The sequence below is a fragment of the Emericellopsis atlantica genome (genome assembly GCF_019669845.1).
Source record: "Emericellopsis atlantica unplaced genomic scaffold F5Z01scaffold_26, whole genome shotgun sequence".
NCBI classification, from domain to species: domain Eukaryota; kingdom Fungi; phylum Ascomycota; class Sordariomycetes; order Hypocreales; family Bionectriaceae; genus Emericellopsis; species Emericellopsis atlantica.
Genome location: NW_025764728.1, coordinates 306364 through 322141, shown reverse-complemented (window position 1 = coordinate 322141; position 15778 = coordinate 306364). Strand labels below are relative to the sequence as shown.

The 15778-nt window shown below is 54.2% G+C and overlaps 6 protein-coding genes across 6 annotated transcripts; 5 read left to right on the top strand and 1 right to left on the bottom strand.

Annotated features, from left to right (window-relative positions):
- The first annotated feature begins 71 nt into the window (after positions 1 to 71).
- On the top strand, positions 72 to 1500 carry F5Z01DRAFT_663224 (kinase-like domain-containing protein). The gene is made up of 2 exons (XM_046264022.1): positions 72 to 245; positions 310 to 1500. Exons 1-2 carry the CDS (start codon positions 186 to 188, stop codon positions 1072 to 1074), a joined length of 825 nt encoding a protein of 274 aa, XP_046115559.1. The 5' UTR covers positions 72 to 185; the 3' UTR covers positions 1075 to 1500.
- F5Z01DRAFT_663222 (NADP-dependent oxidoreductase domain-containing protein) lies at positions 1479 to 2833 on the top strand. The gene is made up of 2 exons (XM_046264021.1): positions 1479 to 2192; positions 2254 to 2833. Exons 1-2 carry the CDS (start codon positions 1674 to 1676, stop codon positions 2584 to 2586), a joined length of 852 nt encoding a protein of 283 aa, XP_046115558.1. The 5' UTR covers positions 1479 to 1673; the 3' UTR covers positions 2587 to 2833.
- A 94-nt stretch (positions 2834 to 2927) lies between these two features.
- On the top strand, positions 2928 to 4201 carry F5Z01DRAFT_752748 (uncharacterized protein; the record flags this gene model as incomplete). The annotated part of the gene is made up of 4 exons (XM_046267078.1): positions 2928 to 3387; positions 3451 to 3567; positions 3631 to 3958; positions 3982 to 4201. The coding sequence occupies exons 1-4, from the start codon at positions 3006 to 3008 to the stop codon at positions 4199 to 4201; spliced, it is 1047 nt and encodes a 348-aa protein (XP_046115557.1). The 5' UTR covers positions 2928 to 3005.
- F5Z01DRAFT_691987 (uncharacterized protein) lies at positions 3992 to 10505 on the bottom strand (the record flags this gene model as incomplete). Its single annotated transcript, XM_046266173.1, has 10 exons — positions 3992 to 4598; positions 4656 to 5013; positions 5076 to 5197; positions 5255 to 5383; positions 5449 to 5826; positions 5893 to 6361; positions 6427 to 9582; positions 9638 to 10013; positions 10070 to 10156; positions 10219 to 10505. 10 exons carry the CDS (start codon positions 10503 to 10505, stop codon positions 4357 to 4359), a joined length of 5604 nt encoding a protein of 1867 aa, XP_046115556.1. The 3' UTR covers positions 3992 to 4356.
- Positions 10506 to 11780: 1275 nt separating this feature from the next.
- Positions 11781 to 12993, top strand: F5Z01DRAFT_273528 (uncharacterized protein). The gene is made up of 2 exons (XM_046258698.1): positions 11781 to 11965; positions 12016 to 12993. The coding sequence occupies exons 1-2, from the start codon at positions 11861 to 11863 to the stop codon at positions 12841 to 12843; spliced, it is 933 nt and encodes a 310-aa protein (XP_046115555.1). The 5' UTR covers positions 11781 to 11860; the 3' UTR covers positions 12844 to 12993.
- Position 12994: 1 nt separating this feature from the next.
- Positions 12995 to 15263, top strand: F5Z01DRAFT_273533 (uncharacterized protein). Its single transcript, XM_046258699.1, has 7 exons — positions 12995 to 13553; positions 13608 to 14099; positions 14162 to 14236; positions 14291 to 14353; positions 14407 to 14801; positions 14868 to 14946; positions 14997 to 15263. Exons 1-7 carry the CDS (start codon positions 13174 to 13176, stop codon positions 15076 to 15078), a joined length of 1566 nt encoding a protein of 521 aa, XP_046115554.1. The 5' UTR covers positions 12995 to 13173; the 3' UTR covers positions 15079 to 15263.
- Positions 15264 to 15778: the final 515 nt, after the last annotated feature.

Sequence of the window (15778 nt, the reverse complement as noted above, 5' to 3'; positions counted from 1 at the left end):
TTCGCATCCCTGTAACTGCGAGTCTAGTGATTATGTACTCCGTACCGTCCTACCGGTAACACAAATGTTCCCCTAGGTCTGATGACGGTCGGCTAATTTGGCGCCTCGCGCCTCGCGTCGTTTCTGATTTAATACACACTTCCCTCCCAAATCACCGCGACGAGCCGGCGGAAATCCTTCACACTATGGAGAAAAACGACCAAAACTACGAATATACTTTTCCTGACGAGATTGCCGAGCGCATAGTAAGTCATTTGCTGACCTGGTATAGCTTTCACGAAAGCAATCCATCCTCTTACCACGTCACAGAACAATTGTCTGGGATGGGGCAACACTGGATTCATCGAGCTCGTTCCTCCAGGTGATCGTGTCAGAAAATTTCCTCACCCGCAAAACAGAGGCTACGACAAGCAATGGCAAGTTCAACAGCTGTGTCGCGAAGTCGAAGTCTATCAGTGGCTGCCCAAGATCCACCCGAGACTGGTGCAGATGTTTGATTACTCTTTGGACGTTGATGATGCATTCGTTACGCTGGAATACATGCCAACCGGCACATTGAGCAAATACCTAGCCTCCGATCAGCCAATTTCAGATGCGCAACGCGCCGCTTGGTGTTTTGAGGCTGCAGAGGCGGTGGCACTCCTTCATTCGCACAACATTATCCATGCCGACATCAAACCTGAAAATATGGTGCTCGATAAGAATCTCGGCTTGCGGATCATCGACCTATCTGGATGCGCGATAGACGTCAAAGATCCCCTTTGCTTGGAGTCGACAAGATACTATCTCCCGCGAGACATGAAGACTGACCCTTTATGTAGCGTGGAGACAGACCTCTTTGCCTTGGGATCCAGTCTCTATGAAATTGCCGCCGGCGTACCACCCTATAGCCAGCTAGAAGATGAGGACGTGGAAGAGAGGTACAGGAAGGGAGAGTTCCCGCCACTCCAAGGACTCATGTGCGCCTCGGTCATCCAGGCTTGCTGGCGGTGCGAATACATATCTGCCGAGGACGTCGTGGCAGCTATTCAAGACCACCATGGCCCTTCAATGTCGCGTCGATACGTCAGTTGATGGTTTTGGCCCTTGTCCTGTTTCTTTCAGCGTGTTCTCTGGAGACCATCTTGTGGCTTTATTTCGCATAAGTGTAGCATCCTTCGCATGCAGACTTCGTTTCTTTTTCATTGAAATCGATCCAAAGGGGGTAGGAAAGTTCCTGCGCCATTTAGGGAGCGTCCTCGTCGCCACCCAAGGGAAATCAAGAGATCGATGGGGAGTTCTCGACAGTGAAGATACTGTGGGCTGGGATTGAATTCCCGCTGTTTGTTTTATTGTTTACGGTTTGTAAAGTCAGATCCATGTCGACGAGAAGAGCTGCCTCCTCCATATTTATGACGCGCCCAGGCTGCCAGGCAACATGAAAGCTGGCCGTAAAGCGGCAACGCTGGCTACCCACCTCGCTCCACCTCACCTGCACACATCAATGAGTGACGACTGGAGAATCGGAGACGCTGCATGCTTCCGCTTGATGTCATTGCTTTTTACACTTGATAAAAATACTCAGGTCCTTCATCTTCACCAACTCGTGTCTTCATTCTGCTTCCAATTCGCCAGCAGTAACTGTCCTCACATCGTGCCACAGCGTCCACATCAGTGACATCACCACCATCAAGATGGCACCCACCAGCATCACGAGCACCCTGAACATGGGCAACTCGGTCAAGATCCCCCAGATCGGGTTTGGAGTCTACCAATCGCTAAATGATACTTGCGTGAAATCCTGCCTCACTGCGCTCGAGCTGGGCTACCGCCACATCGACACGGCGCAGTACTATGAGAACGAGGAGGAGGTGGGCCAGGCCGTCCAGAAATCAGGCCTTCCCCGCAAGGACGTCTTCCTGACGACCAAGATCCTCACGGCGGGTGGATCCGTCGACAAGAGCTACGAGAGCTGCGTGAAGAGCGTGAAGAAGCTCGACCCATCGCCAGGTGAGACTGGGTACGCCGACTTGTTCCTCATCCACAATGCGGCCTTTGGCGCGGCCAAGAGGAAGGAGGTCTGGCTCGCGCTCGAGAAGCTCTACAGCGAAGGAAAGGCAAAGAGCATCGGCGTGAGCAACTACGGCATCCAGCACATTGAGGAGATGAAGCAGTTTGCGCAGGTCTGGCCGCCACACGTCAACCAGATTGAGGTACAGTCTTTTGTCGCCCCGATATCTCGTGCGGATATTCTGACTCGTATCACCCTTTTAGCTCCATCCATGGGCGCAGCAACGCGAAATTGTTGACTACTGCCAGAGGAACGGCATCGTGATTGAGGCGTACTGCCCCATCGTGCGCAACACCAAAGCCGAGGATCCTACACTGGTCAAGATCTCGGAGAAGCACAACGTGTCTCCGAACCAGGTCTTGATTCGATGGTCTTTGCAAAAGGGGTTCGTGCCGTTGCCCAAGAGCGACAATGCTGGTCGCATTAAGCAAAATGCCGATGTCTTCGGCTTCGCTCTGGATCAGGACGACATGAGCGCTCTGGACAGCCTCGATCAGGGGCGCAAGGGAGCTGTCGTCATGACGGTGGACAACTAAGCACGCTCGCAAAATTTTTTAGAACAAAAATGCTTAGTGCACTGAAGCTGTAATAAAGGCTGCTACTCTTTTCAAGCAGCTGATCCCCTCGTGTCATCTTGGGAACCAGCTTCAACATGCTCGGAAGAAATTGACTCGGACCGAAAGAGGGCGAACACTAGGGGTCTCGGCTAGGTTGATTAATACACTTTAAGCTACGAAAGTCTGCCCTGTTTCTCGTAGTATCAAAGTCAAAATAAGATTTCAGGTTTACTTAGACTTTGAGTATATGTTCGACTATAAGGTACCTAGTGAGAGAGCAAGACCCCAGCCCGAATACCTGGCCAACCTAACTGTTAATACCTAATGCGTCTTTTTCCCATCATTCTAGAACTAGAAGTATTGACTCAAAGCTTTGATCGAAGATTGACGCTCTAGACATGGAGAATACGGACGGCAAGTCGCCGACTGCAATGCCAGACAGCTTGATATCACAGGCAACACTGCAATACATTGGCTACAATGAAGAGATTGCTGCGCAGTATTGGAAGGAATGGAGTGACTGGCCACCCGGCGATATTCTCCGCGAGCCAGACGACAGCATTAGAGGCATGCCCTTTATCGACTTTGCCACAGGCCACATTAAGCGCGGGCAAATGGACGTGGTCGACGAAGATGATCAGGAATGGTACCACCGCATGGACAGCTGTGGAATAGCAAAAGAGCTCCAAGACGCCATCATGGATCCTGTCTTCAAACGCATCCGCCTGACTGAGTCGTGTTTCCTCTGGATTGCCGACACGATGCGGATGCGCTACCGCGGTCTCGAGGAGACCTTGACGACATCATGAGAGGCTCATGAGAGGGCTGGTCCTCGACCTTCAGGATCTACATCTCCCAGTATGGAACGAGTCACCGCTTTGTCGCCTGCAGCAGAGTCGGCCAGCCATGCCCCGGGCTATACTATCGTCTTCAAAACCGTAGACGAGGCGCGGATCAGCGGTACGTAGGCATGGGTCAATGTTTTGCCAGTCTGACGTGGAAATACGACTAACATTATGATAGGACTTCATGACAGCGACGGTAAAGTAATCAACCTCCAGTCGCTCATCTCAAGCGCCCCAAGTGACTTCCACCGCTCTGAGAGCGCCTTTTATTTCACCATCGACAGAGAAATTGCTGTCTACTACGCGAACTACGCCAAACGCTGGAACAAGGTTGACTCAGTCGTGATTGTTCAGATGGCCATACCCAATTCGGCTATCGAGAGTCTTTCGGAGACCGAGCGTCTCCGCGTCTACTGGCCCAGCGCTGAATGGAAGAATCTCGTCTTTCACTGCCGCACGAACACTCGCCTGCCCTCTGACTTCGCAAGTTCAGACAGGCTACGCTTGTCATTGGAACCATCGCAAATAGGCCCAACAAGGTCTACCGGAAGCTTGACTCAGCTGAACAGATCACTGAGCACATGGTACTGAGGACTCGAGGTGGACGCCAGGCTATCCAGTACGTCTGGCCTGTTGAGGGTGGTGAAGAGTTCTTAGAGGAGCATGGTATCCAGAACTTGAAGTTTTTCCCTCTTACCGCGAGAGAGCACGAAGAATGGTACAAGAATGAGCTTCTGGGTAGATCTTGATCCCCCGTGGCCCTCACGCCGGATGGAACCCGATCTTTATCACTAGATGTTTTTATATGTCTACTTCCGGCATCAGTTCTCTAAAGTGAGATGATAGAAACCTATAGGCTCAATCTATTTAAGGACACATGGATTCATACTCTACCAATGTGCGTTCATTTCCCGTCCAGCTTGGCATCTCTCACATTCGCCGAAAACGAATCAATCTCCCCATCATCGCTCATCAGCAGTGCACTTGGCTCTTCTCGAGCAGCCTCCGCCATGGATTCGGATCGCGGCCCGCCGTAGTTTTCCACGGGCAAGTCCAGGGGGTAGGTCGGCTCTCCCGAGGGACCAAAGAGGTCCTTGGCGTCCCAGAGCTGCTCGTCGGCATCGTCGCCCGTGAGATACTCAATGTCTAATGTCTCGGTGAGTCCCCGTGTCCCCAATACGTCAAGAATTTGGGTTGACTTACGCTTGATGTCCCACCCTGCATTCCGCTTCTTAGCATCCCCTGACGATGAAGCGCTCGGCCCAAAAGTAATCAGACAATTCCCCGTCCCGTAGACATCCGGCCAGCGCCCTTCCGACTTGTGCTTTCTGGTAAAGCAGATTCCGTTGTACTGCGCAGAGTTTTCCGTCCGTCGAGGCTGGCGGTACCATTCGTCCTGGCCAAAGGTGTTGACAGCACAGAGGATGTTGTTCGAGTTGTCGTACCGGGGTTGCTCGGCGCCGGTGAGAGTGTTGTCGGTGGCTCCCCAGAACCCATTTTCGCCGCTATCTGTGAGGCTGAGGGTGTAGTTGCGCTTGAAAACCCAGCTGCGTAGATTGTCCTACACGGATTGGTTAGTACACCATGCCAAGCGCATCTGAAAGAAGCCCAGTCGTCTCTCACATTCCAAGACGTGTGATCCTGTCCAGCGGGCACGCCCTGTCGCTCCGTGTAAGCCGTCAAACGCTGGCGTATCCAGAATTTCGTGTCAGAGTTGATCTCTTGCTCGTACTCCTGCTCCCAGACTGTTGATACATCTTGTTAGAGATGACGGCCCTTACGTGCCTCGCAGCCAAACTTACAGGTGTAGACATCGTCCTCGTCCGAATCATATGTCTCTCCCCACCGTACCCATACATCTTCTCTGATATCTGGATCGCCTTCACTGGGTTCCATTTTCCCAACGTTGGACCAGACATCACTCATCATACCTGAAAGCGCCGCCTGTCAGCCATCTTGTCTCGGATTGCTGGTCGGGGAGCCTGAAAGCACTTACGGACGCAGGAGCCTCCAATCCTGTTCAGCGGACCCGGCACACAAGTTTGGCTGCGCCTGCTGCTGGGCTCATAGTCCCCACCCTCCTCGCTAGCTGCCCAGGGGAATTCATCACACTGAAGCTTGGGAACACGCTTGGGAGTGACCCCGAGCGCCTCTTGCAGCTCGTCCTTCTCGTCATCGCAGTAGTCAGATGGACACTGGGCATCACGTCTGGCGTCCTCTGCAGCTTTCGCCTTGACGCCGATTCCAGGGGCGTGGGTCAATTCTCTACCGTCAGCGTCAGCGGCCTTGTAGCCATAGCAGAGGCCTTTGGACGTGAATAGAGTCCTCCCGTCATTGTCAGTCAGTTCAATACCTCGGAAGGCATTGCAATTAACTGTTGTGGCTCAGGGTCAGCAAACACTATTCATAGCCGCGCTTGATCTCGAGGAAAAACACTGACATTTGAGCTCTGGGAGCGTGAGAGAGCGGGTTGAGCCATCGGGACACGTCCCTTGACCACCACTCGTCAACATCGAGATATCAGGATCACCGTCAGCTTGTCTGCGGGTGAAGCCATTGTCAACGACTGGCATCGAAGCATTGTCGGGGTGTGGCAGGTCACGGCGATCATTGCTTCCTACTAGGTCAATCGTCCCCTCGTCGTAGAAGATGGTAATCCTCCGATCAGGACTGTAAGCGGTTCTGGCACCGAGCGCCCAGTCTGCCCATTCAAGAATGGTGGCCTTGGCATTGTAGCCGACGTTGTAGTAGAGGTATACACCATAGTCGTAGTCCCATTTGGTGCCACTGGTGGTCCGGCCTCTGGCAAAGAACTGGACAATCCCCTTGACGAAGCCTGTGATCTGGGCGTCAATGATTGTGAGCCCGGCGGTCCAGCTCCCGCCGCCAACTTGGATACCGACGTTTGCCTAAGACATCTTAGCTTATGGCCTGGCTACGTGCAGACAATCCAAGGAAAAAGACGACAACTTACCTCTGGCTGGACGATAATGTCCAATCCAGCCTCAATCGCCACGCCCGACTCAAACACGGGCGTCACTTGGCCAGGCTCTGGAATATCTGGATCATCCTTCAGATCCAGACCCAAAATGTTGTCGTAATCCTCCAGAAGCGCCTCATCCTCCGGCCAATATGCCTCAGCCCTGCCGAAACTCACCTTGGCACCCGCTTTCGCCTTGCCCTGGATGTTGATGAATCCCTGGACTTGACCGAACACATTCAGGGTGGGGCCAACGGCAGCAATACCCTTGATGGCAAGACCGGGATAGCTGAGCGTGTCGATGATCTTTGTACGATGGCTCGTGGCGTTCAAGCGCACATTACCCTCCAGGCTAAGTCCGAGATACGCCTCCGGCTCGATACCAAAGTAGAAGAAGACGTCTGGCTTGGAGGGAGGCACAAAGGTGCCCGAGTAGTAGTACGCATACGTAGCTTGCATGGAAAACTCGGCGTCGAGATCCATGCGAAGAGTGGCGCGGTACCCCTTTCCAGGACATCCCCAGGACTGACGGAAGAGATTGATCTTTTGGGCAAAGTCGAGTGGAAGGTCGCCTTTGCTGTCATCCTGCACCGTTGTCGCTTTCTTGAGCCAGTTCGTAAAGGTTCCCCACCAACGCTTGCTGATGGATGAGGACTCATCCCGAGCCTCCATGTCGTCGGTCCTGCCTTCAGAGCCGACCGCTGAATACGCTACAGCATCGTCTGACTCCAGGTGGATCGGGACGGTGGCTTTGACAGGGGGCGCTCTGCGCTTCCTCAGAGGGTTGGCCTGCTCGTTGGCATGTGCACGCTTCACTCGATCACGAAAGTGCTTGAGCCTGAAGGGCCCGTCGTCTGTCTCCTCTGGCAGCCCGCGCTTGATGCGGCTTCGCTTTGCCGGGGCGGACGTGACCTCGTCCCAGTACTCCATCAGGTTGGTGTAATCGACTCGAATGTTAACGTGGCCACGGTCTTGACGAACTGTGGCGAATTCGTAATCAATCTTGACCTCGTAAACTGGGTTCTCCTCAATTTTGTCCGTAGAACGGTGCTTCAGATGGTGATCCGGGAGTTGCATGTCTTTGGAGGCCTTTTTCATGGAGACAATGCGAGCAAAGGGGCCCTCGCCGACATGTGATGGCAGCCGAATGATGGTGTCCTCGGCGCCTCCCAAGAAGACACGCTGACACTTTTCTGAATCTTCCCTGTGGTTGCAGTAGACGTGGAAGGTTTCTTCCGAATGTTCAAACACGGACTCGAGGAGCGTCTTATTAGATGTCAATATCTCGCGCTTCACCTTTGGTATCTTCGCATTCTCACGGACGACCGTGTGCGTCTCGCCAAAGGTATCATCCAGAGTTTCTTTAGGTCCGTTGAGCATCATGAAGCCATACGAGTCGTCGCCGTCGATATCGTGAGAACCATCGCGAACGTCGTCTTCGTCATTGTTACTGTGATGGCTCTCATACTCCCAAAGAGCGTCGTCGGTGTCCGGATCGTCAAACTCATCTTCCCAAAGATGTTCAGGGTCAACGGGCCACTCTTCGTGCCCCATAATGTCGTTTGGCGAGCAACAAAGGTTGATGCGCGTATCGTAGCCAGAGGGCAGAGACATAGAGTCGCACTCGGCCTCCTTGCGTCCTAGACGAGACACAACTTCAGGATATGTGGCATCGGCAATCTTGATTTGGTCCTGTCGACATGGCCGGGGGATACGACACCAGGTGTCCGGGCCTGCCTGGAAAGGGTCTGGGTCCTTGCTAGAGTCGGGGTCGTTGGCCCAATTGCACTCGTCAAAAGCAGACTCTTCGGGGCAGCATAGAGAGCTCTTGAACGGCTCAATGAGCGGGCTTCCATTGTCTCCATAGGTCTCGCGGCATAGGCCGTCACCGTCGGGCTTGTCATGGCGGTACGCCGTCCACTTGTACCCGTCGCGACATCTGGGTGACTCTGAGGCAGTGAAGGGACCATCGCAATCAGTCCAGTAGCATGCGTCAATGATATCTGTCGTCTCACAGCATAAAGACATGTGACCCTGATAGCATGGCTCCTCTCCAAATTGGTCGACGTGGGTGTCCCTGTTGAGCTCAAAGTATCCAGGCCCGCAAGTTCCCGTGCAGCCGATGACACTGCGCTCAGGCTCGCCATTCCAAAAGCAGCCGGTAGGCATTGACTCCTTAGGGCAGCAGATGACTCTATATTCTCCCTCCTCGCAGTCACCGTCGCGTTCAAAGGGCCACCTCTGAACCGGGTTGTGCGCCAGGGTGACGCCACGGTAGCCGCTTGGACAGTCATAATCCTCGTGCGTCTCGGACACGCTGCCGCTCGAGCACCTGACTGTGACCATGCAGTCTTGACCAGTGAACTGACCGTAATAGTCAGACAGAGTCTCGTCTTCAGTACCACCGTCCAGACCATCTGTGGAGAATTCGCCGAGAAGGCCGTGGAGGGCATCATACTGGGCAGTGTCTTGATCAATGGCCCAGATCATGAGGCCACCGAGACAATTCTCAGACAGACGAATCAGCTTATCGTGGAATGACTGTTGGTCATCATAGGAGATCCACTGGTCGCCACCAAAGACGCTGTACTTGACAGTGTTCGTGGCGTCGTAGAATGTCTCCACGTCGCCGGTCCCGTTGCGGCTGGCAACCTCGTAGTATGTGAGAACGCCCGCCGTATCTGTGCAAGAACCAGGGGCACCGCCATCAGAAGCACGGCACACGCCGTTGGGCTCGTCACAAGACGGATCTTCTATGGTGAAGGAGCGCCCATAGAAGCCAAAGCCCATGACGACCTTTTCAGGAAGAACATAGTTTCGCCAGAGAAGCTCCAGACCTTCCTCGATCTTGCGCCAGTCAGTGTGGCCTTTTAGGTACGGGCCAGTCCACTCGTTATCCAGGTCCCACATGCCATGGATGTCGTACGACATGAGGTTGAAGTAGTCGACGTATTCCTGTAGGTTGAAGAGGTCAAAGCCACGGAGGTACCAGTAGCTGCTGGGCACGGCAATGGAGATCTCCCATCCTGTGCCTTCCTCCTCGAACGCATCGCGGAGATCCGATAGCAGGAGGGCATAGGCCTGCACATCACCGTCCTCGCCGCCACGGTCCTTGGCGCCTGGGTATTCCCAGTCAATGTCGACCCCGTTCTGGGTTTTTGGGTCAGCTTGAGACATCAACTTATGACGGGGCAGGGCATCTCACGAGGCCATAAGTGCGTAGAAAGTCCACGACAGACTGCACAAAGATTTGGCGGTTGGGGTAACTGTTGGCCATGTTGGAGAACAAGTACTGCGTGGGGGGGTCATTGAAAGCCCAGCCGCCGATGGCTATGGTGATCTTCAGCTCGGGGTACTCAAGCTTGCGGCGGACTGTGCGCTTGATCCAATCCGAGTGCTCGTCCGAGAGCTTCCAGCTGTCGTCAAAGTTGACGAATGCAAGATGGAGATGGGTGAGGGGGTCGAGGGGGAGATCCTCCGGTTCCTTGACACCGCAATCTCGACCGCGGGTGAAGAGTTCGTAGTACGCTGCGCGAACAGGGAGGTTGAATGGGTCGGGGTCTGCATCACAAGACCGGCTCCTGAGCTGGCGTCAGAGAAGTCGAGAAAGGAACCTTTCCAGAGATGGTGTACTTACGGGGCGTCACCGCAACCGCTATCCTCGGAATTTGGCTGACAACCATCGCCACAGAACTCTTCGGTAACACCGCAAAAGCCATGTTCACTAGGTAGGATGACGGTTAACACAGTCTCGTAAGAACAGGCCGCAGAAGGGATAATAAGTACCTGCAGCAGACGTTGATGGGACAGTCCTCATCACCCTCTGGAGCGTACTGCCCACACTCGGCCTTGGAGTCACAGTCGCCTTGACAGCCGTCGCCGCAGTGCTCTTCGGTGAAGCCGCAGGAGCCGTCTTTACTGTAACAGCCAACCTTGCAGGGGTTTCCCTCGCTGCACTTTGCATTCTGCTGAGCCAAAGCGATAGCGTCTTCGAAGGAGAGAAAGACAAGCATGAAGGTCAAGATACCTGTCAAGGCTGAGAAGGGCAGCAGGGCCCCACGGAAGACCTTCATTCCGGCGGGTGTAGCAAGAGTGCGTGAAATTCAACCGAGAGGCACACGTAATGAGAAAATATGGAGGCTGCAGGAAGAGATGGAGAGTTCGAGGTATGAAGAGGTCTGGGGAAAGGAATGAGCGGCATCAAACAGCCATGGGGACAGCTTCCACAAGAGCTCAAGTGGGAGAAGACGATGCAAGTCTTTGTAGAAGCAAGTCTTTGTAGAAGATTTGCCGAACACATCCTGTCACATTTTCCTTCAACACAGTGCACCACATCTGTCGAGGGTCGTTGAGATGCGCGCGGTCTCTGGGAGACTCGCAGCCTGATTTCTCACAGCTGGGGGCATGTCTTTGGCCCACGCACATAGCCGCCAAGAAAGGCCATCGCACGGCCGAGTCCTGACCGTGCGAGTGCAAGGTAGCCATGCCAAGAGTACTTGAGGCACTGGGGTACGAGGTGCTGTATGTAGCTCTCGCGTCAAGTCCACTTGGGTGAGGGCTGCCTCCTCCTGGAGACTGGAGGTATGCCTTGCCATCATAAAGTAGCGGGGAGGTAATGAAGATCCCATCCGTGCCGCATGCCGCTGCCTCTGGGCGCTCATATCACAAAGTGACATGAGGGTGTGCAGGGAAAGCAAATGGATGATGGATGGAGTCTTCCCGCATGAAGGCGGTTGGGTTGTTGACTGGAGGTTATCGTGAGAGCGAAGACGTGTGATAGGTGCCCTCGTACATGTGCCTCAGGCTTCAGCCTTCCAGGCTGCTTTGCGGGCGGGTACGTCACAGCCTACGTACAGGTTACCTTGCACAGGCCTGTGCCTGCAGACTGCAGAGTGCAGGGTGTAGGGTATGCAGTATCCCCCCACTTGACAGGGTCCTTGACTCCTTTGGCAAGTGACAAGTGAAAAGGGGCCCGACAACATTCGGGCTACTTCACCCATCCACATCGGCTACGACCCCTGGCTCCTACACAAAATAGACCCCTTTCACGACCATGAGCTTAATAATAGGGTTGCAGTGTTCCTGCAGATCCGGATGCGGTGGAGCGGCGCGGTCTGCGACTCTGCGGCACAGCACCAAATGCTTCCTCTTCAGGCATCTCGCGAGTCGGGCTGTCCCCCCACTTCAGTCCTTCTTCATCATAATCTTCGTCTTCTTCCTCTTTCATCTCCTCTTGCTATCCTCCATGCAGCTCGGGTTCCGTTCTGATTCGTTGTGCACACCGGAGTCACATTTTATCAGCATCAGCCCATTGGTGCGCGACCCTGTCGCCATCGTTGTACAGGCGACTACATTAGCCAGCGCCGAACCCGCCATTTTGTCTGCAACATAGCCAAGAGTCTCCTCTCAGCTCGATCTGCATTCGATCATGTCATCCTTCGGTTGGCACCGCCTCGGATACAAGGTTGTACCGGCGACAGAAGCTGATGAGCCGCCCGCGTGGGGCTACTTTCCATCTGAGCAATACCTCATCGCGAGTAGGCACGCCTCCCTGCAAAGTGCATTTTCCTGACAGCCTCGCAGAGACACTGGGACCACACCGCTGCGTCCGTCACCCCAGTCCAGCAGCGTCTGCGTCTTGTCCGTGCCTTTGTCCAAGAAGATACCCCCGGCCCAGAGCTGTTTAGTGCCTTGGGCAGGGAAGGGGTTATCTCGCGCCCGCCAAATGAAGAAGAAGTCCGCACGATCCTCGAGCCGTGGAGGCCGACTCGCCTTCGAAATGTAGCTCGCATGTTGCTGAGTCTCCGAAACAGGCACCAGAATGAACCAGTGTTTGCACGCACCTGGTACGCCGGCGGAAGCGCCGACGAACAGAAGATGAGGGACTTTCTGGCTGATGACGACGGAATCACGACTGAGCCTCTAGTCAACGAGGAGGATTATTGGTGGAGAGTTCTGAACGACATATCGCTCTTTGACGTGGGCGAGGACTGGGCGCAGATCTATGATATCCTGCCCGAGGTGATCAAGGTTACACCCGACAGGAGTCTAAAGCCCGACATGGGTCAAATCATGTCGAAATTGGATAGTACGCGGAGTTACGGACAGTCAAGGCTAGAGAGAGTCGCCGACGCCGTGCAATATGAAGCTCTCTCGGGAGCCTCGGTAGTGCTCTTCGACAAGACATTCTTCGAGAGCGGCCAAGCCCGGCTCGTGTTCCTGGATAAAAAGGGCCACGAGGTCAGGTGCTCAAGGGTCGTTGGGGACGACATTGTATATCTGGACATGGCACACTTTCGCGGGAATGTCGAGAGTCAGGAGTGCTGGGAAGATGGTGAGGTCGGTCCGTTGTACAAGCCAGGGGGTTCGATTGGAAGCAAGTTCTACGGCGTAGCGGATGACCATCCCTAGGCAGCCTCGGTACGGAGTAGAGGGTGTCTATATCGAGCCAGGTTAGTGTACATAGATGAACGCACACGCTGACCGGTACTTACGTTAGAAGCGAGACGACCACGAACCCTAATAAACGCCAAGACGTATGTGACGCTGCAATGCAACTCGGCCCCCAAGTACCCAAGCCTTGGCCAAGCAGGGGCCCGTCAGCACGGATGTTTTCCTACTCTGTAGATCCCCTTGCATCAGTCCCTTGAAACCAGACTGCGGGCCGCCCCATCAACACCACGGCCCGCGTGTTTCTCATTCTTACTTGGACTGTCGTGTTTGAGCTGAACATCGGCCAACATGAAGCTTCTTCCAAGTCTATTCGTGGTCCTCTCGGCCAGCAGCACACTCATTTCCGCCGTCAAGCTTTTCGAAACCCCAGGAGACATCTCGACCTCTGTTCCCGCGAGATGCCGTGTTGCGCTCACATACAACATTACTTGCGATTTTCTGGTCACGACTGACCAGGCGCAGCAAGAGTACCATCTCGTCGGCGATGCCTTGACCGGCTACTGCTCTGATAGCTGCTCGGAATCCATTGCAGAGTTCCAGAAGTCGGTCACCAGTGCCTGCGGCCACACGCTCTACGCTTTTCAGGAAGGTAGTGAGCGGAAGAGCTCTGCCCAGGCTCTGGCGGAAGGATTTAGCTGGGCGCAGAACCTCATGTGCATTCAGGAAGGGTGAGTCTCCCCACGCCGTCATATGGATGTACAGATGTGTTCACACCTCTCTAGGGACGACTATTGTCTAGGAGATCTTTACAATGGCACTGTGGAAGCCTGTTCCGACTGTATCCTCCACTATGGTGCCGTCATGCAAGAGTCTCCCTATGGCCGATCCAGATTCTCCGAAGCATACTTCAAAAGGATGCTCGAGAACTGCGATGCAGATCCTGATGATTATCCTTATACTTACACACCGGGACCTCCTGCGCCAACCACCACCACCGGCTCGCCTGAGCCGTCGCCCGAGCCCTCATGCCGAGGCGAGACCTACACGTCCAAAGAAGGCGACGACTGCGATGCAATTGCTTTGTCAAATTCAATGTCATCCTTCCGTCTCATAGACGTGAACAACTTGGATGCGCAATGCCAAATGCTTCAGCCCGGCAGGGAGCTCTGCATTCGAGACACCTGTAAGCTGGCTACAATCAAGCAGAACCAGACGTGCGACGATTTTGTCCGGGACAAGGGCTTCAGCATTGTCCAACTCATGTCTTGGAATCCGTCAGTACCACACCATCATGCCAGGGTACTACCATGTGTTTGCTGACATTGGGCACTTGTAGAGAGCTAAAGACCAAATGCAACACGAACATCACGCCGAATCTGGATCAGTTCGAGGGGCGCCACATATGCATCGAGTGAGTCCTTCCTACGGCCAAAAGAATGTCCAGACTTACAGAAATGCTCTACAGGCCCCCCGGCAATGTCCCATTCCCGACAACTTCAGAATCCATCTCCACGAGCCATGCTCAGCTGTGAATCTCTCCATGCCCAAGCTCAAATCACACGAGAACTAACGACAGTATAGGTCGTCATCCATTTTCACCGGCTCCTGGGTTACCGGCTCCGTTGAGACAAGCCCGACTCGGGGTCCTATCACACTCACGTCCGAGTTTGATCCCACCTTCACTCCCCCGCCCGAAACCATGACGTGGGACCCTGATCTCGCCGACAAGGAAAACGAGTGGACACAATGGTGCTGGATCACCGATGAAGACTGGCAAGAGGGCTTCCACCCGGACGATCTCCCCGGGGCGTGCCAAAGCTTCTTCAGTCGTTGGTGCGAGTACGACACGGAGCTGCCCTCGCCTACCTCCATGGACAGATTCCCGGCAGTTTGCACGCCTGATCGCTCCAACTACGGTCCGCCGCCCCCGCCGGTGGTGACGCCCAGTCCCATTCAGAACGGTGTTCCCGATAATTGTACAGTCTTGCCAGAGGACCGCAGAGAGTTCGACGAACATGCTGAGCTAATTCTGGTGATAATAGGCAACAAGTGGCACTTTGTCGAAAAGGGGGAACTTTGCGATTCCATCGCCAAGGAGCACGAGATCCCGGTAGACGACTTGTGAGTAGAGCACAAACCCCCTGTGGACTGTGCTGACACATTATATCCAGGTACGAGTGGAATCCAGCTGTTGGCCACGACTGCACCGGGCTATGGGCAAACGTCTACATTTGTGTTGGCGTGAGCGATTAATGGAAATGGGTCTGAGCGTATGCAGAGGGCGACTGGCAAGTTCGCAGTGTCTTCATTCACGCAAGGGACTCGAGCCCGACGGAGTGGGCATTGGCTTTTAAGGTAGCAACTTTTGAGGTAGCAAGTGATTTCTCCTAGCTCAGATACATACACTGGCTATATTATACCTGATTACGATCTCAGGGTGAGGGAATCTTCTTTTCCCATATACCAGCAGACTTGTTCGCAATAGCTTTTGGGCTTCAGAAAGACTGAGATATTTTGCCAACCATATGGCTTCTATCGGACGTCCTAGGTAGATTGACGAAAGCTGCAGTAACCCATACTCCCCCTTGCCAGGGTTCCCCTCGCCCAGTTGTCGAACAGTCCCCTTACTTAAACCGCCCCCAAGCACACATGCATGAGAGCCTGCATGCCAAGGATAGTGAAATAAAGTAACAAACAAGGCATCCACGCCTGCATGTGCCTGATCCTCCTTCAGGGGTCCCGAGACCTTTGCCGCACAGTATGTACTCCGTGAAAGATGGCACCACGGAGGGTGGGGGGAGTGTAGAGCCGGTCAGCCTTGTTCCACGGGTTGCCTGAATAGGTGCCAAGGTCAGCAGCCTACTGCGCATTCATTTGCGATGCTACCTCATAGATTGATGTGCCTCATAGCTTCGGCCTTGGCGAGAGGGGGGAAAGCACCATTGCGTTGTCC